This window comes from Oncorhynchus clarkii, chromosome 12 (assembly GCF_045791955.1).
Source record: "Oncorhynchus clarkii lewisi isolate Uvic-CL-2024 chromosome 12, UVic_Ocla_1.0, whole genome shotgun sequence".
In the NCBI taxonomy this organism is placed as follows: Eukaryota; Metazoa; Chordata; class Actinopteri; order Salmoniformes; family Salmonidae; genus Oncorhynchus; species Oncorhynchus clarkii.
The window spans coordinates 62,441,653-62,465,256 of record NC_092158.1 but is presented as its reverse complement, the minus strand read 5'-3'; the positions used below and the strand labels follow the sequence as shown (position 1 = coordinate 62,465,256).

The 23,604-nt window shown below is 42.9% G+C and overlaps 1 protein-coding gene across 1 annotated transcript; it reads left to right on the top strand.

Annotated features, from left to right (window-relative positions):
* The first annotated feature begins 201 nt into the window (after window positions 1-201).
* LOC139420984 (lysophospholipase D GDPD3-like) lies at window positions 202-22,214 on the top strand. The gene is made up of 10 exons (XM_071171433.1): window positions 202-1,010; window positions 2,616-2,658; window positions 12,113-12,248; window positions 12,517-12,562; window positions 14,211-14,329; window positions 16,013-16,102; window positions 16,315-16,448; window positions 16,810-16,869; window positions 16,985-17,036; window positions 21,485-22,214. The coding sequence occupies exons 1-10, from the start codon at window positions 872-874 to the stop codon at window positions 21,611-21,613; spliced, it is 948 nt and encodes a 315-aa protein (XP_071027534.1). The 5' UTR covers window positions 202-871; the 3' UTR covers window positions 21,614-22,214.
* The last annotated feature ends 1,390 nt before the right edge of the window (window positions 22,215-23,604 follow it).

The following is a 23,604-nucleotide window of genomic DNA, read 5'->3' as shown; positions in this document are numbered from 1 at the left end:
GTGAAAGAGGGAGTTTGTGTAACAAAAGGCAGTAAAGCCTGAGAGAAGAACAATATAGGCCACAGGGAAGGGAAAGCGAGAGAGAGAGAGAGAGAGGTGAGAGAGGCCAGCTCCTACTGACACTAGTATTTCATTAACTGATTTTACAGTTGTGTGGGTCCCAGTTCCACGGTGAGAGATTTTACAGAAGGAGCGAGCGGTAAAAGAGGGATAGTGCGAAGGAGGTTAGGTTGACTACAAACAGAACCCATGAAGGGAAGGAGAGTAGCGTCAGGTGAGGTTATGAGTAATAGTTTTTCTAGGCATTCGAGTGAATCGAATGGGAGTGGGACCTTGTGAGACTTCCTTCAACTGCCTCCGTTGGCTGTACCAGTTTTTCAAGTCCTGTTTTTTCCACGTCACAACATTCTGTTCTAGGTGACCAATGGACTGGCGGAGAGAGAGAGAAAACGAATGATCAGAATAAGAGGCACAGTAAAAGTGGAGGACAGAAAGGGCAAAGAGATTTGTGTGAAAGAGACAGTCGAGTGAAGTTTAGAATATGAGCGGGTCAATTAAGTGTCTTTGGATGCACTCGAAGAGGTTTTGGAGTGGTTCCTTCATCGGTTGTTAGTTACCAGTGTTATGTGGCAGCTCGGTGGGGGATAGCTGAAAACTATTCAAAGTATTTTATTACAACTTGCAGAACAAGGGGACTCAACTCTGGCAGGTTTTTTCCCATCAGCACTCCTGACACTTGTAGGCGTCCTATTAATTGTCCTATTAATTTATTGTTAGAGTGTCTAGGAGGATCCAAGGACCTCTGCCTTTTGATACTGTGCCTAATTGCCTTCGGACACTTTTGAGGACTGTTTTTGGAGGAGAATTGATTATGGCCAGTTCCCTGTACTTTATCCTTCCGGCCTTAGGGGGCTACACCCTGACGTCGCTCTACCTGTTGAAGAACCCTCAGATCCTCCACAAGAAGAAACGGGCTGCCTTCCACTGCACCCACATCTCACACAGAGGAGGTAAGGAAGGAACAGCGGAAGGATGTAGTAGTCACCTTGCTTCTTCACCTTTTCTCTCTAACCGTTGATGTGAATGGGCTGGACTAGTGAAAGTTGAATGTTTGGAGCATGTGGTGTAGCTGCAAGCAGGAGGGCTGAGTGACTTTATTGATATGACCCAGAGTCACACTGTATCTTGATGAATATGTTTTTCTGATTTGAGCTATCCACATTTCAAGTCTGTGGGGATCATAAAAAAGCAGGCTTATACAGTGCCTTGCGAAAGTATTCGGCCCCCTTGAACTTTGCGACCTTTTGCCACATTTCAGGCTTCAAACATAAAGATATAAAACTGTATTTTTTTTGTGAAGAATCAACAAGTGGGACACAATCATGAAGTGGAACGACATTTATTGGATATTTCAAACCTTTTTAACAAATCAAAAACTGAAAAATTGGGCGTGCAAAATTATTCAGCCCCTTTACTTTCAGTGCAACAAACTCTCTCCAGAAGTTCAGTGAGGATCTCTGAATGATCCAATGTTGACCTAAATGACTAATGATGATAAATACAATCCACCTGTGTGTAATCAAGTCTCCGTATAAATGCACCTGCACTGTGATAGTCTCAGAGGTCCGTTTAAAAGCGCAGAGAGCATCATGAAGAACAAGGAACACACCAGGCAGGTCCGAGATACTGTTGTGAAGAAGTTTAAAGCCGGATTTGGATACAAAAAGATTTCCCAAGCTTTAAACATCCCAAGGAGCACTGCGCAAGCGATAATATTGAAATGGAAGGAGTATCAGACCACTGCAAATCTACCAAGACCTGGCCGTCCCTCTAAACTTTCAGCTCATACAAGGAGAAGACTGATCAGAGATGCAGCCAAGAGGCCCATGATCACTCTGGATGAACTGCAGAGATCTACAGCTGAGGTGGGAGACTCTGTCCATAGGACAACAATCAGTCGTATATTGCACAAATCTGGCCTTTATGGAAGAGTGGCAAGAAGAAAGCCATTTCTTAAAGATATCCATAAAAAGTGTCGTTTAAAGTTTGCCACAAGCCACCTGGGAGACACACCAAACATGTGGAAGAAGGTGCTCTGGTCAGATGAAACCAAAATTGAACTTTTTGGCAACAATGCAAAACGTTTGGCGTAAAAGCAACACAGCTGAACACACCATCCCCACTGTCCCCACCTCACTGAGCTCGAGCTGTTTTGCAAGGAGGAATGGGAAAAAAATTCAGTCTCTCGATGTGCAAAACTGATAGAGACATACCCCAAGCGACTTACAGCTGTAATCGCAGCAAAAGGTGGCGCTACAAAGTATTAACTTAAGGGGGCTGAATAATTTTGCACGCCCAATTTTTCAGTTTTTGATTTGTTAAAAAAGTTTGAAATATCCAATAAATGTCGTTCCACTTCATGATTGTGTCCCACTTGTTGTTGATTCTTCACAAAAAAATACAGTTTTATATCTTTATGTTTGAAGCCTGAAATGTGGCAAAAGGTCGCAAAGTTTAAGGGGGCCGAATACTTTCGCAAGGCACTGTAGAGCGAGAGTCTTGGCGCTGGATAGGACACTGATATTCTCTGCTTTTCTTCTGATCTGTGTTGTCAGGAAGTGGCGAGAGGATAGAGAGCACCATGGAGGCCTTCACACAGTAAGTGACCAACCCTAACCAAACCTGACTTCAGATCAGTTACAGTGCTTATCATAAGTATTCACCCCCCCATTTGATTTCTTCACATTGATTGTTTTGCAAAGTGGTATTAAATTGGATTTAATGTTGTTTTTCAACGATATACACAAAATACATTTATTTATATTTTTTATTAAGTGAGTCAATGCATGTTAAACACCTTTGACAGCAATTACAGATGTGATTCTTTTGGGGTAAGTCTCTAAGAGCTCTGCACACCTGGATTGTGAAATATTTGCCCATTTATTCTTTTAAAAAAATACTTCAAGCTCTGTCAATTTGGTTGTTGATCATTGCTAGACAGACAGCCATTTTCATGTCTCGCCATAGATTTTCAAGCTGATTTAAGTCAAAACCGTAAGTAGACCACTCAGGAACATTCACTCATTGGAAGCTGCTGAGGGGAGGATGGCTGATAATAATGGCTGGAATGGAGTGGTATCAGCCACATGGAAACCACGTCTTTAATGTGTTTGATACCATTCCATTCAACATTATTATGAGCCGCCCCCCTCCCTCGGCAGCCTACACTGCGATTCACTATCTTCTAGCTTATTGTCCGGCTGAAAGGTGAATTGTGTTTGGTGAAAAGCAGACTGAACCAGGTTTCCATTCAGCCAGTACTCTCAGTACAACACAACTGTATGTGAGTCACACTCACGACTTCGATTGAAGAACTAAAATCACGCCTGACAAGGCCTCTCTGAAACCCTTCAATTCTTCCGCTCTTCACATCGATGTCAGCAGGAATGATTCATGCCAAAAACAAACATCTTTGGAACATGAGGCTGACTTTTTGCCAACTAAACTGTCACTTTGTGGTAGCGGGTGCTCATCCGTTGAGTGCAAACCAGTTAGTTATTCTATGGATTGCTTGGCCTGGCTGTAGCAATGAGCAAGATGGCTAACACGACCAACACGATGAAAGCTAACAAACTGGGTCGGAACCATGCCCAAATTAATAAAAATAAATTCACCTTTGTTGTCTTGTATGTCTCAGCTCTGTACATTCTCTGGCTGCCATCGCTCAAATCAGTTTGTGTGTGGGCCTAGGGGACGGTTTCACTAACTGTGTCTTGCCCCCAGTTGGCACTGTTCTGCTAGTCCAAACCGCGGGTTCTCTTGACAATCGTGTAGCGTTCTTGAGGGGCCTTGGTGTTTCCGATAGTGTCTTCCTCTCCCGGTTGCTTGTACCTCGTCTGAGTCTGAGTTGCGGGACGCGGAGATGGTCTTTGGTTGGAGCAAATGTCTTGTCTGCCTGGGTGTGGTGTATGTGGTAGCTGCCTGCACCCAACCCGGCTCCTATGAGCTCTTGTCGCCGGATACTGAAGGCTACTCAAAGAGAGGGCGGCCAGGTTCGGTGGGTACCCCCCCCCCCCCCCCCCCCGCCGCCTGTGTCTGCCTTGGTCAAACACTGCTTGCCTCTCTTCCCAGAATCTTTTTTAATGAAGGGTCTGGTCCCACCCTGGTGATAAGTAGACTTTCGAGACCGGGCTAACTAAACATGCGCTGCATAGCGTGCTAGCCGCGAGCTAGCTATTACTAGTTATTCCTGACGTCCCATGGTGGAGTTGCTTGGGTTGTTCTCTTGTTTGGTATATGTAGAGTTAAGTCACTTGGCTATTCTAAACGGACCATGCTGCAGTCAAAGAGGCTAGCTAGCTTAGACTAAAAAGCTTCTTGCCTAACGTCAGCTAGGATGCATAACTTCTGGCGTGTGAAATGTAGTAGATTTCCCCAAGCACCTCCGGTGAGGAAACAGCCCCCGAGCACTTAGCTCAGGTAACACCCAGAACGATGGTCCTTGGCACGGGTGTGAGCGACCAGTGCGCCCCTCCACAAAAACATTACATTGACAACAGTGCCCCAACGTTTGGTTTACAGTCCAGACGAGGTACTACCTCAGCCCTTGCAGGAGCCCCCTTTGCCCTTTAAGTGGTTGTTGGTAGCAGAGTCAGGGGAATTAGCAGGGTTGGACACAACCTTGCTATTATCCCACACAAAGTCTCGTGGGCTGTCAAAAGTGGTGGAAATGGAAAAATAGATGGCATTCAGATTGCATTTCTGGCGTGCATATGACCAATGGCGTGCATACGTAGTGTCACCCTGGATCATGCCAATAGGGATGTCGGGGTACAAGCTACAATTTGTTGTGGCTTCCCCACACTTCTGCAGCATCTTCACTTTGACTGCTCCCGAGTCCTCAGCGCCGGTTTTGAGCGAGGAAATATCCTCCTGTCTCCAGAAGCGGGTCATCTGAGTGGTTCCTATCTTGAAGATATAGTATTACCTTGTTCCGAAAAGGGACGGGACTGTACATCCCATTCGAGACCTACGTGCCCTCAGCAAGCACCTCAGTCTATACAGTATATTCTGAATGTTCACGAGCCACTGGCTATTACAGCAGATTGGCTGGTATTACACACATTCATGCTACTGTCCCATATTCAGTCTCTAGGATTCATAAGAAACCAGAAAAGAGCCATCTGACTCCATCTCAGCGCATTCCGTTTCTGGGTCACGAGCTAGACTCACTTGCGGATCACACTTTTATATCCCCATGGTGGGTGTCTGGGTTCCAGCTCTGCTTAGCCAAATTTTGGCTTCTGTAATGGAAGTCGTTCCCCTTCGGCTACTGTTGATGCGGCCCTTCCAGTGCTAAGTGCTAGCCACTCACCTTGGTGCATCTCACAGCCTAAGCTGTTGCTTCGGTGTCCCTGTTAGGCCAATGGGTTCAGGCCCGGTGGTGGGACCCTCTGCTATTGTCAGGGGGCTCCCATGGGCTGAGTTGTATCCCGCAAGGTGTTCAAGACAGACGCATCCCCCGACGGGTGGGGTGCGCTATACGAAGGCAACTCGATTCGAAGGGTATGGACAGTGGTGCAGAGTGCACATATTTCCCCACTATCCTCATTTTGGGTGCAGATCTTTTATTCAGGTGGGTCCCTATTTCTCAGCAGTGGAGGCTACACATCTGGGTAGTCTCCCAGTTAAGGGCAAATGTTTGGCAGGGCCGACGTAGATCTTTATGCATCTCAAGAAAATGTGCATTGTCGACTGTTTTTTTCAACGAGGAACCCGAGCTCTCCATTGGGAACAGACACACTGGCGCACCAGTGGCCTTGGACCCTCCTTTACGCATTTCCCCCAGTGGAGCTGATTCAGCCCACATTGCCGATTTTGCGCCTGGGGGGCTTGTCGTTGATTCTTGTGGCTCCCTGTTGACCCAAGCAACCTTGGTTTGTGGAGATGAATCGCCTGTTGGGTGTGGTCCTGTGGCAACTCCCGCTGCGCAGGGGAGTTATTTAAAGAACGTTTGGGATATTTGTGCTGCGGTGAGTTGGGCATCACCACACACTTTTATTAAGTTTTATCTCTTGGATGTCACTGCTCCCAGTTTTGCCCACAGCGTGCTTACAGCTCGGAGAGTAGAGGGTCATTAGGAAGCACGCAGTGTGTGCAATACCACTGGGCGGTCTGCCATGGGACATTTAATTTGGTATCCATTGGGCCCGGCTTGGGTTTGGATTCTAGTTCCCCATACTTGTGTAGTACGGAGAGTACTTGACTGAAAGGGAACTTAACGTTATAACTAATATCTACTGTCCTCTGAAGGAGGGAAGTGAGGTACAACACCTGTTTGGCCCTGTGCTGCTGGTTCTGGGCTCAGTGAAGAGCAAAACTGAATTGAAACTAAAAATGTCCATTGGAATTTGGTTGTACTTTTAGATTATTGAAAGGGGCAAGTAAAACGCAAACGTCTTTTAACTCAAAGGTTGCGTGCTCGAATCTCATCACGGACAACTTGATCATTTTAGCTAATTAGCAACTTTGTAACTACTTCATTTTTGTTTCAGCTACTTTGCAACAACTTAGCATGTCAGCTAACCCTTCCCATAACCCTAACCTTAACCCTTTTAGCTAGCTCTTCTCCTAACCATAATCCTTTAATTTAACTCCTAACCCTAATCTTAACCCCTACGTAAAGTTCGCATTAGCCACCAAGCTAATGCTAGCCACAACAAATTGAAATTCAAAACATATCATACGTTTAGAAAATTTGTAACATATTATACCAATTGCAATTCTTAACATATTGTACGCGTTGCAATTTGTAACATATAACAATTGTAATTCATAACATATCATACGAAATGGATGATGGACAACCACAAATTAATTACATACCATATGAAATGTAACGTGTCATACGTACAAAATAATATGAAATGCTCTGAGACCAGGGTGCAAATACACAATTTGAAGCAACCACATGTTTAGCCATGGAGCGCGATATGATTGGCCATTGAAGGGCCAAGCCTCGACACACAAACAACTTGTTTATTCATCAAAACCCTGCCCTTTCGTGCCAACCGCAGCAACTGCACCGATAATTATGGTTGTGAAAATATCAAAAATATTTCTGACACAGCCCGAACCTACAGCGCTACGGCCAACGCTTAGATGGACCATTGCGTTAGATTTGTTAAAATAGAGCCCCGTGTATCAATACACCCAGTCACTACAAAGATGCAGGTGCCCTTCCTAACCCAGTTGCCAGAGAGGAAGGAAACCGCTCAGGGATTTCACCATGAGTGACTTTAAAATAGTTACAGAGTTTAATGGCTGTAATAGGAGAACTGAGGATGGATCAACAACATTGTAGTTACTCCACAATAATAACCTAATTGACAGAGTGAAAAGAAGGAAGCCTTTACATAATAAAAAATATTCCAAAACATGCATCCTGTTTGCAACAAGGCAATAAAGTAATACTGCAAAAAATGTGGCAAAGCTATTAACTTTTTGTCCTGAATACTAACTGTTATGTTTGTGGCAAATCCAATACAACACATTATTGAGAACCACTCTCCATATTTTCAAGCATAGCGGTGGCTGCATTATGTCATGGGTATGCTTGTAATCGTTAAGGACAGGGGAGATTTTCAGGGTAAAAAATATACAGAACGGAACTAAGCAAAGGCAAAACTTGTTTCAGTCTACTTTCCACCAGACACTGGGAGATAGTTCACCTTTCAGCAGGACAATAACCTAAAACAAAATGCCAAATCTACACTGGAGTTGCTTACCAAGAGACAGTGAATGTTCCTGAGTGGCTGAGTTACAGTTTTGACTTAACTCTACTTGAAAATCTAAAACAAATTTGACCATTTGAAGAATTTTGAAAAGAATAATGGGCAAATGTTGCACAATCCAGGTGTGGAAAGCTCTTAGAAACTTACCCAGAAAGACTCACAGCTGTAATCGATGCCAAAGGTTCTTCTACAGTGTATATTATACAACAGGTGGGTCTAATATCTTATGTTTCACTGAGTCATGGCTGAACGACGACACCGATAATATAGAGCTGGCTGGGTTTTCTGTGCATCGGCAGGACAGAACTTTGAGAGGTGTGTCTATTTGTCAACAATAGCTGGTGCGCGATGTCTAATATTGAAGACGTCTCAAGGTATTGCTTGCCTGAGGTAGAGTACCTCATGATAAGCTGTAGACCACACTTTCTACAAAGAGAGTTTGCATCTCTATTATCCGTAGCTGTCTATTTACCACCACAAACTTATGCTGGCACTAAGACCGCTCTCAATGAGCTGTATAAGGCCATAAGCAAACAAGAAAATGCTCATCTATAAACTGCGCTAATTTCTACCAGCATGTCACATGTGCAACCAGAGGGAAAAGAAATCTAGAGCACCTTTACTCCACACACAGAGATGCATACAAAGCTCTCCCTCGCCCTCCATTTGGCAAATCTGACCATAATGCTATCCTTCTGATTCCTGCTTACAAGCAAAAACTAAAGCAGGAAGTACCATTGACTCACTTAATACGGAAGTGGTCAGATGACACGGATGATACGCCACAGGACTGTTTTGTTAGCACAGACTGGAATATGTTCTGGGATTCATCCAATGGCATTAAGGAGCATACCACCTCAGTCACCGGCTTCATCAATAAGGGCATCTACGACATCGTCCCCCACAGTGATCGTTCGTACATATCCCCACCAGAAGCCATGGATTACAGGCAACATCCGCACTGAGCTAAAGGCTAGAGCTTCCGCTTTCAAGGAGCAGGACACTAATCTGGACTCTTATAAGAAATCCCACTATGCACTCAGACCAACCATCAAACAGCCAAAGCATCAATGCAGGACTAAGATTGAGTCCCTACTACACCGGCTCTGAAGCTCCTCGGATTTGGCAGGGCTTAAAAACTAGAACAGACTACAAATGTAAACCCAGCCGCCAGCTGCCCATTGACGCGAGCCTACCAGACAAGCTAAATGCCTTTTATGCTCGCTTCGAGGCAAGCAACCCCATGAGAGCACTAGCTGTTCCGGACGACTATGTGATCATGCTCTCCGTAGTCGATGTGAGCAAGACTTTTAAACAGGTCAACATTCACAAAGCTGCAGGGCCTGACGGATTACCTGGACATGTACTCAGAGCATGTGCGGAACAACTGGAAAGTGTCTTCACTGACATTTTCAAACTCTCCCTGATCGAGTCTGTAATACCTACATGTTTCAAGCAGACCACCATAGTCCCTGTGCCCAAGAAAGCGAAGGTAACCTGCCTAAAATACTACTGCCCCGTATCACTCACATTGATGGCCATTAAGTGCTTTAAAAGGATGATCATGGCTCACAACACCATCATCCCGGAAAACTTAGACCCACTTCAATTCGCATACCACCCCCAACAGATCCACTGATGACGCAATCTCAATCGCACTCCACACTGCTCTTTACCACCTGGACAAAAGGAACACCTATGTGAGAATGCTGTTCATCGACTACAGCTCAGCGTTCAACACCATAGTGCCCACAAAGCTGGGACTAAACACCTGCCTCTGCAACTGGATCCTGGACTAAGGGTAAGCAACAACACATCTGTCATGATGAGTCCCCTCCTGTACTCCATGTTCACCCACGACTGTGTGGCCAAGCACAACTCCAACACCACTGTTAAGTTGCTGACAACACAACAGTGGTAGGCCAGATCACCAACAACGATGAGACAGCCTATAAGGAGGAGGTCAGATACCTGGCAGTGTGGACTACAGGGAAAGGAGGGCCGAACAGGCCCCCATTAACATCAACGGGCTGTAGTGGAGCGGGTCGAGAGTTTAAAGTTCCTTGGTGTTCACATCACCAACACACTATCATCGTCCAAACACACCAAGACAATCGTGAAAAGGGCACGACAACACCTTTTCCCCCTCAGGAGATTGAAAAGATTTGGCATGGGTTACCAGATCCTCAAAAAGTTCTACAGCTGCACCACGAGAGCATCTTGACCGGTTGCATCACCGCCTGGTATGGCAACTGCTCGGCATCCGACCGACGTAAGGCGCTACAGAGGGTAGTGCGTACGGCCCAGTACATCCCTGGGGCCAAGCTTCCTGCCATCCAGGACCTATTTACTAGTGGTGTCAGAGGAAGGCCCAAAAAATTGTCAAAGACTCCAGTCACCCAACTTTTGTTTCTACACTGATGCTACTCGCTGTTTATTATCTATGCATAGTCACTTTACCCCTACCTACAGTGGGGCAAAAAAGTATTTAGTCAGCCACCAATTGTGCAAGTTCTCCCACTTAAAAAGATGAGAGGCCTGTCATTTTCATCATAGGTACACTTCAACTATGACAGACAAAATGAGAAAAAAACAATCCAGAAAATCACATTGTAGGATTTTTTATGAATTTATTTGCAAATTATGGTGGAAAATAAGTATTTGGTCACCTACAAACAAGCAAGATTTATGGCTCTCACAGACCTGTAACTTCTTTAAGAGGCTCCTCTGTCCTCCACTCATTACCTGTATTAATGGCACCTGTTTGAACTTGCTTGTTTGTAGGTGACCAAATACTTATTTTCCATCATAATTTGCAAATAAATTCATTAAAAATCCTACAATGTGATTTTCTGGATTTTTTTTCTTCTCATTTTGTCTGTCATAGTTGAATTGTACCTATGATGAAAATTACAGGCCTCTCTCATCTTTTTAAGTGGGAGAACTTGCACAATTGGTGGCTGACTAAATACTTTTTTGCCCCACCGTACATGTACAAATTACCTTGACTAACCTGTACCCCCACGCATTGACTCGGTACCAGTACACCCCCTACATATAGCCTCATTATTGTTATTTATTGTGTTTTAAAAAAATTTACTTTAGCTTATTTAGTCAATATTTTCTTAACTCTTATTCTTGAACTGCATTGTTGGTTAAGGGCTTTGTAAGTAAGCATTTCACTGCAAGGTCTTCACATGTTGTATTTGGCGCATGTGACAAATAACATTTGATTTGAATCCTGAATGCTGATTGGTTAAAACCTCATTCGAAGCCAGTGTTTATTCCATAAATTGCCACCAGTTAAATCTATGATGTTAAAATGCCTATTTACTCTGTTCCATCTGGCTGCGCAATCCACTGTCTCAACTGGGCCATGCAATTTATAAACTTGATCTCTACTATAAAAAGCATCGAGACATTATCTCACATTTCTTTTAGATTAACATTTTGTTTTCAACAAATACAAATAAATGACACTAGAAAGCAACTTAAACAAATGCAAATTAAGCTAATTTGCTATTATTCTGGCTGCACTGTTTGACATGACTGTAAATTAGCTGTAGTTGGCTAGCTAGAATGCAAGGGGTAAGAATGTTGCCAGCCGCTATGGTAATGGAACATTTAGAACGAACGACTAGAACAATTTGGAACAAATAGACTGAACAACTGGGTTGAGTCTCTGGCAACCAAACCGATAGAAGAAATGACCAGCCGGCTTGGGTAGCTACCCTAGATTTGTCGGGACTATATCTTGTGGACGGATCAAATAGTATGAATAAGTTCATTAAAATATTTTTTTTAATGAAAATATGTCAATCATTATTTGAATATGTTGGTAACCCGTTGTATAAAAGTGATAATGCCGGTGTTTGGAGGATACATTGGCACAGTTTGCCGGTCCTCGACAAACACCCATGCCAATATACCCTCCAAACACCGGCATTATCACCTAATTGACTCAGGGGTGTGAATACAGTACTTATGTAAATGTTTTGACTGTGTTTCAAATCGGTGAGCAGCTGCTCGTGTGGACATTGTCACAAAGCCACACCCGTCCCACTCATGTTAGAAGTTCAGAAATAGAAAGTGTAGGCTGTATAGAAATAATGAAACTCATATTGAAAATCATTAAACAAAATGTATCAACCTAATCGATATGTAGATTGTATCACACATTCTAGTATTGGAACTGTACTAATGTGCCAGTGTCCACAATATAATGATGCCGGGAGCCAGCTCTAACGCAGTTCCACCTAAGACACCATCAAATCAACAGCTATGCGGGTGTCAGCATTTAATCCCCTCCCCACCCTCAGTGCAGTGGAACAGGGTACAGGAATGCTGGAACTGGACTGTCACCTGACCCGGGATGGTCATGTGGTCGTGTCACATGATGAAAACCTCCTGAGGCAGACCGGCCATGATGTCACCATCTCCTCCCTAAACCTAGAGGTCAGAGGTCAAATGTATATTAAAACCATATAAATACAATGTTAAACTCCCCTTGATTGTTGCTTGAACGCTCTTTGTGTTACCTTAGCTACTCTGACCTGAATGTGTACACATATTATAATATATACATGTAGGCCCCCCTTTATAATCGGTTCCATACAATTTAAGTGTTTATGAGCTTTTATAAGCGGTTCCATACAACTTAAGTCAGTAATGAGACAGTTCATTCATTTTGTATTATACAATACTAATTGTGTTTTCTTTTCAGGAGTTACCCCTGCAAAAGGACAGACTGGAGGTCACGTTTTATGCAGGTATCCAGGTATCCACTGTAACACATACACACACGCACTACATGGCCAAAATTATGTGGACACCTGGTCATCAAACATCTCATTCCAAAATCATAGGCATTAATATGGGGTTAGTCCCCCTTTGCTGCTATAACAGCCTCCACTCCTCTGGGAAGGCTTTCCACTAGATGTTGGAACATTGCAGCTGGGACTTGCTTCCAATCAGCCACAAAAGCGTTAGTGAGATTGGGCACTGAAGTTCGGCGATTCCAATAAATCCCAAAGGTGTTCAATAGGGTTGAGGTCAGGGCTTAATGCAGGCCAGTCAAGTTCTTCCACACCGATCTCAAAAAAACATTTCTGTATGGACCTCGCTTTGTGCACGGGGGCATTGTTATGCTGAAACATGAAAGTGCCTTCCCCAAACTGTTGCCACAATGTTGGAAACACAGAATCATCTAGAATGTCATTGTTTGCGGAAGCGTTAAGATTTCCCTTCACTGGAACTAAAGGGCTTAGGTTAAACCATGAAACAGCCACAGGCCATTATTCCTCCTCCATCAAACTTTACAGTTGGCACTATGCATTGGGGCAGGTAGCGTGCTCCTGGCATCCGCCAAACCCAGATTTGTCTGTCTGAATGCCAGATGGTGAATTGTGATTCATCACAATTGCTCCAAAGTCCAATGGCGGTGAGCTTCACACCACTCCAGTCGACGCTTGGCATTGCACATGGTGATCTTAGGCTTGTGTGTGGTTGCTCGGCCATGGGAACCCATTTCCCGACGAACAGTTATTGTACTGATGTTGCTTCCAGAAGCAGTTTGAAACTTGGTAGTGAGTGTTGCAACCGAGGACAAATGATTATTACGCGCTACGTGCTTCAGCCCTCGGCGGTGGCTGTGCCATTGTTGCTCCTAGACGTTTCCACTTCCCAATAAAGACACGTACAGTTGACCAAGGCAGCTCTAAAAGGGCAGAAATGTGACAAACTGACTTGTTGGAAAAGTGGCATCCTATGGCGGTGCCACATTGAAAGTCACTTCAGTACGGGCCATTTTACTGCCACTGTTTGTCAAAGGAGATTGCATGGCTGTGTGCTTGATTTTATATACCTGTCAGCAACGGGTGTGGCAGAAATAGCCCAATCCACTTATTTGAAGGGTGTCCACATACTTTTGGTGATGCAGTGTATGTCTCGATCAGACCAACCTCGTCATTGCATCAATCAATAATTTCAATAGTCTTTTTTTCCCATTATGTAATCCAATGTTTTTTTGTGGCTATGTGTGCAACTGAAAGTTTAACATTCATCTTTTGCTACTATTTCTTTCAAGCCTAAGCATACAATTGTATGCATACCTTGCACCATACAGAACACACTGCAACTGCCTCTGCAAGACAATTCCATTGGAAATTAATGTACTTCTGGTGTACCAAAATGCAATAATGCTGTCGATCTAATCGAGGTAATACACACACACACAGATACACACATTCATCCACCCTACTTCTCTGACAGAAGTGGGTCGATGGCATAGACAAAAGCTCCTTGTGAGGTTTTCGCACCAATGTGTGCGTCCATGTGTGTGTGTGGATTATGATGACACTCACTACCTCACCCTTCTCCCTCCCATCCTCTCCCTTTCTTCTTCCGTTCCCACACCAGGCCACTACAGCACCGGTACAGACAGGAAGTTCACCCTGTTGGAGGAAGTGTTCAGGAAGTTTCCTAAGATGCCAGTCAACATCGAGATCAAAGAGGACAACAGCTTGCTGATGGAGAAAGTACAAGACTAAGCTGAATTTAATCAAATCCAACTTTTTAAATCAAATTTCAACTTTACGCTTTACATTGTTTTAAAGTGACCCTGCTTTATTTACAGAATATACTTTATAAATATGTCTGCGAGCAACAATGAACGGGGTTCACAGGATGACAGAAAGGAGACAAGATAGTTGGATAACAAAGCAAGCACTTTATCATGTAGGAACTATATTTATGTGCAAGCTCCTGAGTGGTGCAGCGGACTAAGGCACTGCATCTCAGTACAAGAGGCGTCACTGCAGTCCCTGGTTCGAATCCAGGCTCCATGATTGGGAGTCCCATAGGGTAGCGCACAATTGGCCCAGCGTCCGGGTTTGGCCGGGGTAGGCCAAACTGACTTGCCTAGTTAAATAAAGGCTCAAAGTAAAATGTGCAATCATGCATTACCATGGTTCGTGAGAATAATATTTTTTAAGTATTTTTATCATTAGCATATATGCTAATATGCATTTATAGGTACAGTACATATTTGAGTACAGCAACTAAAACCCTTAAAGACAGATGTAATGAGTCTAAATACAAAATCTGGACTGAATCTGACTTAAGGTTAATTCTTTTAACGCTTATTTTACCAGGTAAGTTGACTGAGAACATTCTCATCAACAACCTGGGGAATAGTTACAGGGGAGAGGAGATGAATTAGCCAATTGTGAGCTGGGGATAATTAGGTGGCCAGATTTTGAATTTAGCCAGGACACTGGGGTTAACACCCCTAAGTGCCATGGGATCTTTAGTGACCACCGAGTCAGGACACCCGTTTAACGTCCCATCCGAAAGACAGCACCCTACACGGGAATGTCCCCAATCACTGCCCTAGACCAGAGGAAAGGGTGCCTCCTACTGGCCCTTCAACACCACTACCAGCAGCATCTGGTCTCCCATCCAGGGACGGACCAACCAGGAACAAGCATCAGAAGCAAGCCAGCAGGGGGATGCAGGGTGGGATGCTACTGGTTTTCATGAGGAGAAGATGATTGCAGATGATTTTGAGCACAAGTGTTACATGTGCAAAGAATGCGTTGTTAATAATTACCTTGTTTTTTGAGTAATCAATGCCAATTTCATTGTGGTTCATCTTAGAGACGTCCATGATAGCAGTTTCAAGTTGATAGGCCATTGTGAAGTGGATTTACAAAGGATTTAAATGGACACGTAAAATCTGATTTTTGATTGGTCATTAACCAATCCTCTAGCTCGGCGTTATTTGGACTTGTTGTTCATGACAATCCATTTTTCTAAGGTTTTCCAAAATTCCCAAGATGGATGAACAAAAATATCCTGACAGGCCTTGTGGGTCCTTGTGGCAAATTTGTTCAGCATGAGGAAAGACACTTAGGTCAAACAGGGCAGTGGATATGAGGGTTTAAGTGAGACCGCTTATAACAGTGCCACCTATAGGCCAATCAGTTTCCGTGTGCCAAATTAGAAGAAAAGTGACCAATCTATGCTTGAGTTATGACCATGTCAGGGAAACAATTATGTACGAATAACAATAGGTTTCACAGATTTGCTGAATGGCTAAGTCACAGGCAACGAATAACTCTCCTCACCGGTCTCCGAACATCTTTTTTCCGTCTCTCTCTTCCATCTCTCTCTCTCTCTCTCTCTCTCTCTCTCTCCATACCTTCTTCTGTCTCTCTCAGGTGTCCGACATGGTGAAACAGTATGATAGAGAGAACCTCACAGTGTGGGCGACTGTAGACTCTACCATTATGAAAAAGTGCCGCAGAACTGTAAGTGTCATCTAGGGGGGAGATGCAATAAACTGAACCAGGGGTCTCTAACTCCTGTCCTAGGGAGAGACATTTTTTCTTGCACTCTCTCAACCCACCCTCTCTCTCTTCCCTGTCCATCCTGCTCTCTTCTATCCCCATTCCTCCATCTCTCACTCCCCTCCCTCTCGCTCTGCTCTCCCTCTCTCCCTGCTCTCCCTCTCTCCTTGTAGAACTCCACCATGCCCTATAGTTTCAGCATGAGACGAGGGCTACAGCTGCTCCTTCTTTACTACAGCGGCCTGCTGCCCTTTGTACCGCTGGGAGAGAGCTTCTTGCAGTTCTACCTCCCCCGCATTATCAACAGGTTTGTGTGTGTGTGTGTGTATGCGCGCGCCATGTGTGTTTTTTTGCGTATTGGTTTCCAAGTTCATGTGCTGATACAGTACCCATCTGCCTTCACCATCATCTGCCTTCACCATCATCTGCCTTCACCATCATCTGCCTCATCTGACTTCAGCATCATCTGACTTCAGCATCATCTGACTTCAGCATCATCTGTTATGTCTGTGCATGGATGTGTGTGGTCATATGTTTATCTTTGAGTATAGGTGCACACGGATGTGTGGTGACAGAGAGCTTTCTATTGTTCTTTCTGTCTGGCAACCCTGTGTGTGTGCGCGCGTGTCGTAAATTGTAACTATCTAATCTCATTCTGTTTGGTGCAGGACATATATTCCTGAGGAGCGTCTTCTGAAGAACAGAATGGTCATCTATCTGATAGAGAAGTGGGTACATTTACTACAGTAACAAAGCAGTTCCGTTTCCCTACTAAAAGCAACAGACCATATACAAGCTTTGATAAAAGATTAAACCACCTGAAAATGTTTCATGTTGTTCCAGATTAACGATGAAGAAGAGTCTATTCAAACATCTGGCCAACAGAGGAATTCAGGTACAGAGCAAGCATCATAATCACCATTACTGTTAGCATCTTTATCATCATATTTGTTACTTCCATCACTTCCTAGCCCCTTCTGCTAACTTCTACCTCTTCAGTATGTCATGGCCTTCAGTAGGCTCAGCAGAGCTCCTGTTACAGCCCACTTTCCCTTATCCAGCCCTTTAAGAACTGTAGACACTGTGAGTGTGTAGGGCAAGGGGCAAACCTAGGAGGGGGTTCAATCCAGCCCGATTTTAGTGGAATTTCTCTGTTATACTGATATATGATGGGCTTTTGGATGATCAGTGGGCAATGGCCGGCCCCCCCTACCAAGATGGGCCGGCCCGGTTTTCTGATAGACTGAGGCAAACTCACATTCAAAGTCAAACATCAGCAAAGAGACCTGCTCCGACTCTTGTCACCTCACACAACACTTCATATTTTTTGGGTGGCTGACACGGAACCCAAACCGGCTGCACACGTGCGCCATCGTGCGCTATCGTGCGTACATTTATTTTTTCCCCCTACACCAAACGCAATCAAGACATGCAGGTTAAAATATCAAAACAAACAATGAACCAATGACATTAATTTGGGGACAGGTCGAAAAGCATTAAACATGTATGGCAATTTTTAGCTAGTTAGCTTGCACTTGCTAGCTAATTTGTCCTATTTAGCTAGCTTGCTAATTTGTCCTGGGATATAAACATTGAGTTGTTATGTTACCTGAAATGCACAATGTCCTCTACTCTCGACAATTAATCCACACATAAAACGACCAACCGAATCGTTTCTAGTCATCTCTCCTCCTTCCAGGCTTTTTCATCTTTGAACTTATATGGTGATTGGCATCTAAACTTTCATAGTATTACCACGACGACCGGCAAAACAGTTCGTCTTTCAATCACCCACGTGGGTATAACCAATGAGGAGATGGCACGTGGGTTCTATTTTAGTCCTTTGCACCACAGATGTTCGTTGGCGCAATAATTGAATAGCATGGATTTCTAAATTTATTTTGCAAAGCTCGTGTCCTGTCTGGTCAGCATGTGAAACCAGGATTTGGTCAAACAGTAAAGTGCATTATCCTCATAATTCCTGTAATGAAAGTGTCTGTCCTCCCAATGTGCCTGTTACCTCCCTGGGGCCTGCTGCTGCAATGAGCAGCAACTCACCTCACTCCCCATGCGCTCGAGATAAATTATTTCTAAACGTACAACTAGCTTCATCCCCTTGTCCCTGTCGAAGAGAGGAGGGTCTCAGCTTTCTGTAGGTATAATTATTTATTTCTCAACTCTCAATATTCAGCTCAAACGCAACTATTTTACATCCAAGATATTTGATATGGCTATGAGATATGGAGATATACGTTTTTTTTAGCACATAACATTTAATGTTGGATGAATACTTAGCTACTAGCATTGCGTAATATATTTAGAGTTAGAAATGTAGTTAAAGTGCTTTTTCATTAGTTTCCACTTCTACAAGTGTTGTACCCCACATTAATTAGCCTAGGATATTAGTTACTGCACATAAATATGTATGTAATTCCTCTCTATTAAACAAAAATAAATCCGTACATTCTGGAGTCTCAAAAATATAGCAACTATAGTGTCATTTTTAACCCAAAATTCATGATATTCACTGGATTAGCACATAAAAATATATTGAAACATGCATTAAATTAAATGTATTTTTATTAAATGTATTTTTATTTCACCTTTATTTAACCAGGTAGGCAAGTTGAGAACAAGTTCTCATTTACAACTGCAACCTGGCCAAGATAAAGCAAAGCAGTTCGACACATATAACAACACAGAGTTACACATGGAGTAAAACAAACATACAGTCAATAATACAGTAGAAAAATAAGTCTATATACAGTGTAAGCAAATGAGGTGAGATAAGGGAGGTAAAGGCAATAAATAGGCCATGGTGGCAAAGTAAATACCATATAGCAATTAAAACACTGGAATGGTAGATTTGACAGTAGATGAGTGTGCAAAGTAGAAATAATGTGGTGCAAAGGAGCAAAATAAATAAATAAATACAGTAGGGGAAGAGGTAGTTGTTTGGGCTATTTATAGATGGGCTATGTACAGGTGCAGTGATCTGTGAGCTGCTCTGACAGCTGGTGCTTAAAGCTAGTGAGGGAGATAAGTGTTTCCAGTTTCAGGCAGCGATCGGTTGAAGAGCATGCATTTAGTTTTATTTAAGAGCAGTTGGAGGCCACAGAAGGAGAGTTGTATGGCATTGAAGCTCGTCTGGAGGGTTGTTAACACCAGAAGTATACAGAATGGTGTCGTCTGTGTAGAGGTGGATCAGAGACTAACCAGCAGCAAGAGCGGCATCATTGATATATAACAGAGAAGAGAGTCGGCCCAAGAATTTAACCCTGTGGCACCCCCATAGAGACTGCCAGAGGCCCGGACAACAGGCCCTCAGATTTGACACACTGAACTCTGTCGGAGAAGTAGTTGGTGAACCAGGCGAGGCAATCATTTGAGAAACCAAGGCTGTTGAGTCTGCCGATGAGGATGTGGTGATTGGCAGAGTCGAAAACCTTGGCCAGGTCAATGAATACGGCTGCACAGTATTGTTTCTTATTGATGGCGGTTAAGATATCGTTTAGAACCTTGAGCATGGCTGAGGTGCATCCATGACCAGCTCTGAAACCAGATTGCATAGCGGAGAAGGTACGGTGGGATTCAAAATGGTCAGTGATCTGTTTGTTAACTTGGCTTTCAAAGACCTTAGAAAGGCAGGGTAGGATAGATATAGGTCTGTAGCAGTTTGGGTCAAGAGTGTCCCCCCCTTTGAAGAGGGGGATGACCGCAGCTGCTTTCCAATCTTTGGGAATCTCAGATGACATGAAAGAGAGGTTGAACAGGCTAGTAATAGGGGTTGCAACCATTTCGGCAGATCATTTTAGAAAGGAAGGGTCCAGATTGTCTAGCCCGGCTGATTTGTGGGGGTCCAGATTTTGCTTTGATGTGAATACATCAGTAGTCTGTTTATTCTTCTTCTTAAGGAAGCACTACAAATGACTTTTATAAGATGAATACTCGGGATTTGAGTCCGACCAAATCATGGGCTGGTGCCACCAACTGTAAAAGTAAGTGGCACCAGTGAAAAATGATAGTCTAGAGGCCTGTAATAGAAATTAATAGGGTTGGTGTCGATTCAGGGGAACACGTATGATAGGTACTCATTTGAAATATAGCTTAAGGCCTAGATTCAATCAGATCAAGCGTTAACTGGCGATAGCTGCATTGCTGATGTTTTGGCGGTGTCGGAGGTGTATCTATGTTGGAGCTGTCAAATAGGTGAGCAGCTGCTCTTGATTATTGTCACAAAGCCACACCCCTCCCACTCGCTTTAGAAGTTCAGAACAAGGAAGTGTAGGCTATATAGATATAATGACGCTCATAGGTCCGCTTTAGGTATAATGCCAGGAGCTGCTTGTGGATTTGACAGTTCTAACACAGTTCCACCTCCGACACCGCCAAAACAACTGCTATGCGGGTGTTGGCTAAAGCAGAAGAAGCACAGAGTGACAGCAGAGAATATGATGAGACAGATTGACAGAAGGGGCCTGAATACTTTCTAAATGCACTGTATGTGTGGCACAAAATGGGATATGGGTGAGGGGAATGGGGGCGGGTATATGCAAATTTCAATACTGTAGTTCCTCATCACCTCTTTGAAGTCACGTAGATCACATCATTACGCTCTTTTTGTTTACAAAGCCCTGCTCCAGAAACTTCCGACTTACCTAACATCACTATTAAGATTTAAAATGATAAGTTATCAAACCCGTTCACAGGGTTGGTTAACTCAGGAGACTCCTTTGGTATCCAGAGAGTTAGGTAAATCAGCCTTTAATTACCTTGCACCTTACTTGTGGAATGATCTACAATACATTTAACATTTTGAGGAATTGGTGCCGCTATGGCATTTTAAGCGGTTGTTTGTTAGGGAACATTTTTACTGAAGAATGCGTCTGTTTTTTTTGTTTAGCTTTTTGTGTATTGTTGTGTATAATAACCTGTATATGAACGTGTAGTTTAATGTGTTTAGTTGTGTATTGTGGTGCTTATACAGGGCTCATCTGGAAAAGGGACTTTGGTCTCAGCATTGACTCTTTTTCAAAATAAAGGTTAAATACAAAAATTTGATTTACTATAGTTTTAAAAATGTGTCGTGTTTTTGCGGACATTACTGTAGTATTTACTACAGTGCTTATTTTAACGGATAATACTGTAGTATTCGCTATAGTATTCTATACTACATTATTATAAAGTAAAGGTACTACACATGATCGAGGTATACTACAGTGCGTAGTACAGTATTCTACAGTAAACAAAAGTTTACTATACAATTCTCTAGTAAGTACTGTAGTATTTTATAGTAATCTGTAGTATGTGGGATAACTGACGTCTGGCCCTCTCTGTCCTCAGGTGCACCTGTTCGTCTGCAATGAGGATCCGGACATCGAGGCGGCGTTCGAAGCAGGAGCCACAGGCGTCATGACAGACTACCCCACCCTCCTGACTGACTACCTACACAGACACAGGAGTCAAGACTGACAGCCCAAACCTCCAATCACACTACTGATTCACAAACAGGGTTCTTAACTGATAGCTCGAGCTACCTATCAAGAGACCACCACTCGTGCGTTGTTTATCACTGAAAAAATCACACTTAAATCGCAATTTTCCTTCACAACTCCGGTCTCCACCAATGAGCAAAAGGACAGCTCTGTAAGGAAGTTGCCTGAAAAGCACAGATCCAAGACCAGCTTACCTTTCCCAAATCCCAACCTTGACCAATAGAGGGAAAAACACTAAACCAATCTCTGATCAATGTCTTTAAGCAACTTCATTCCATCTACACAAAAAGATGTCACTTACACTTACTGCCTTTTGGTTAATGGATTGTGGTCATATATTGACACTGTTCACCTCTCTCTGCAACCTCTCTGCAACCTTCCCAAACCCTAATGGATCTATCAGTGGCTGTTTGAATGTTGTTGGGGGAAAAGGGATTTCTTTAAGTCTATATCCTTGACGGTTTCCCATGGTATTATGACGTTTACATAATGGAACTGATTTTTGGGGTCTTTATGACAGGCTATACAAATTATATGTTTATCAATGCAAAGATGATTTAAATAAATACTTGTATAGTTTTAAGTGTTCTCAAGACCAGCCTCCATTAGTTTATACCACTGGAAAATAACAGCTTCCAAAACACATACACACACACAGTATTTATGTATTTACTTGTTTCACTTCCTCATTCTCTCGGCCCAGGAAATGATCAAAGTCCGCTCACATTTCTTAACAATAATCTACCAGCCAGTCAGGTCTCAGTGGGAAACAAAGGCTGCACTTTCCTGACCTGGTTCTCTGTGTGTTGCATGCAGTAATAACAAATAGATTAATGGAATAAGGGGATAAATTCAAACACAACTCTTTAGAGACATGGTAAAAGATTATGAAGACCTTGTCCTTTAGACTTCGCAGAAATAGGGCTTCTGTGACGCACACAGCGGCAGTTGGAAACACAGGGCACTGGACTGGTTCATCTAAATCTAGATAAGAATATCAGACTTGAGCGTTAAGTACAAGTCAGATCTTTAGCTAATGTAATTTTCTAATAATGTAATAAAGTTTAAGATGTACAGTACCGGTCCAAAGTTTTAGAACACCTAATCATTCAAGGGTTTTTCTTTATTTGTACCATTTTCTACATTGTAGAATAGTAGTGAAGACATCAAAACTATGAGATAACACATGGAATCATGTAGTAACCAAAAAAGTGTTAAACAAATCAAAATATTTTTTATATTTGAGATTCTTCAAAAAGCCACCCTTTGCCTTGATGACAGCTTTGCACACTTGGCATTCTCTCAACCAGCTTCATGAGGTAGTCACCTGGAATGCATTTCAATTAACAGGTGTGCCTTCTTAAAAGTTAATTTGTGGAATTTCTTTCCTTATGCGTTTGAGCCAATCAGTTGTGTTGTGATAAGGTAAGGGGGTATACAAAAGCTAGTCCTATTTAGTAAAATACTAAGTCCATATTATGGCAAGAACAGCTCAAATAAGCAAAGAGAAATGACAATCCATAATCTTTTTTTTCTTTTTAGGGGGTAGATCAGTTTTAATATTGCAGATAGATTGTAGCTTCCATCAATGTAATTGTCTGCATCACTTCCAATCCCCCACATATTGTTTTTGCAAATATATATATATACATATAAATACACACATTTATATATACACACACACATCTTTAAAAATATATATATTTTTTGTTTATTCCCCTCCACCCCTTCCCCAATTGGAGCAAACAAGTGAACAACAACAGCCTGTATTTCCTGCTTATACATACTATATACATTTTAAGGACACTATTTTACAATAGTTTTATTTTGTTTGTTTTTAACTTGTCATTCCTCTACCCTTAACCTCTCATATATTTGAAGTTTGAATGTTTGAAGGTCAGTCAATATGGAACATTTCAAGAACTTTGAATGTTTCTTCAAGTGCAGTCTCAAAAACCATCAAGCGCT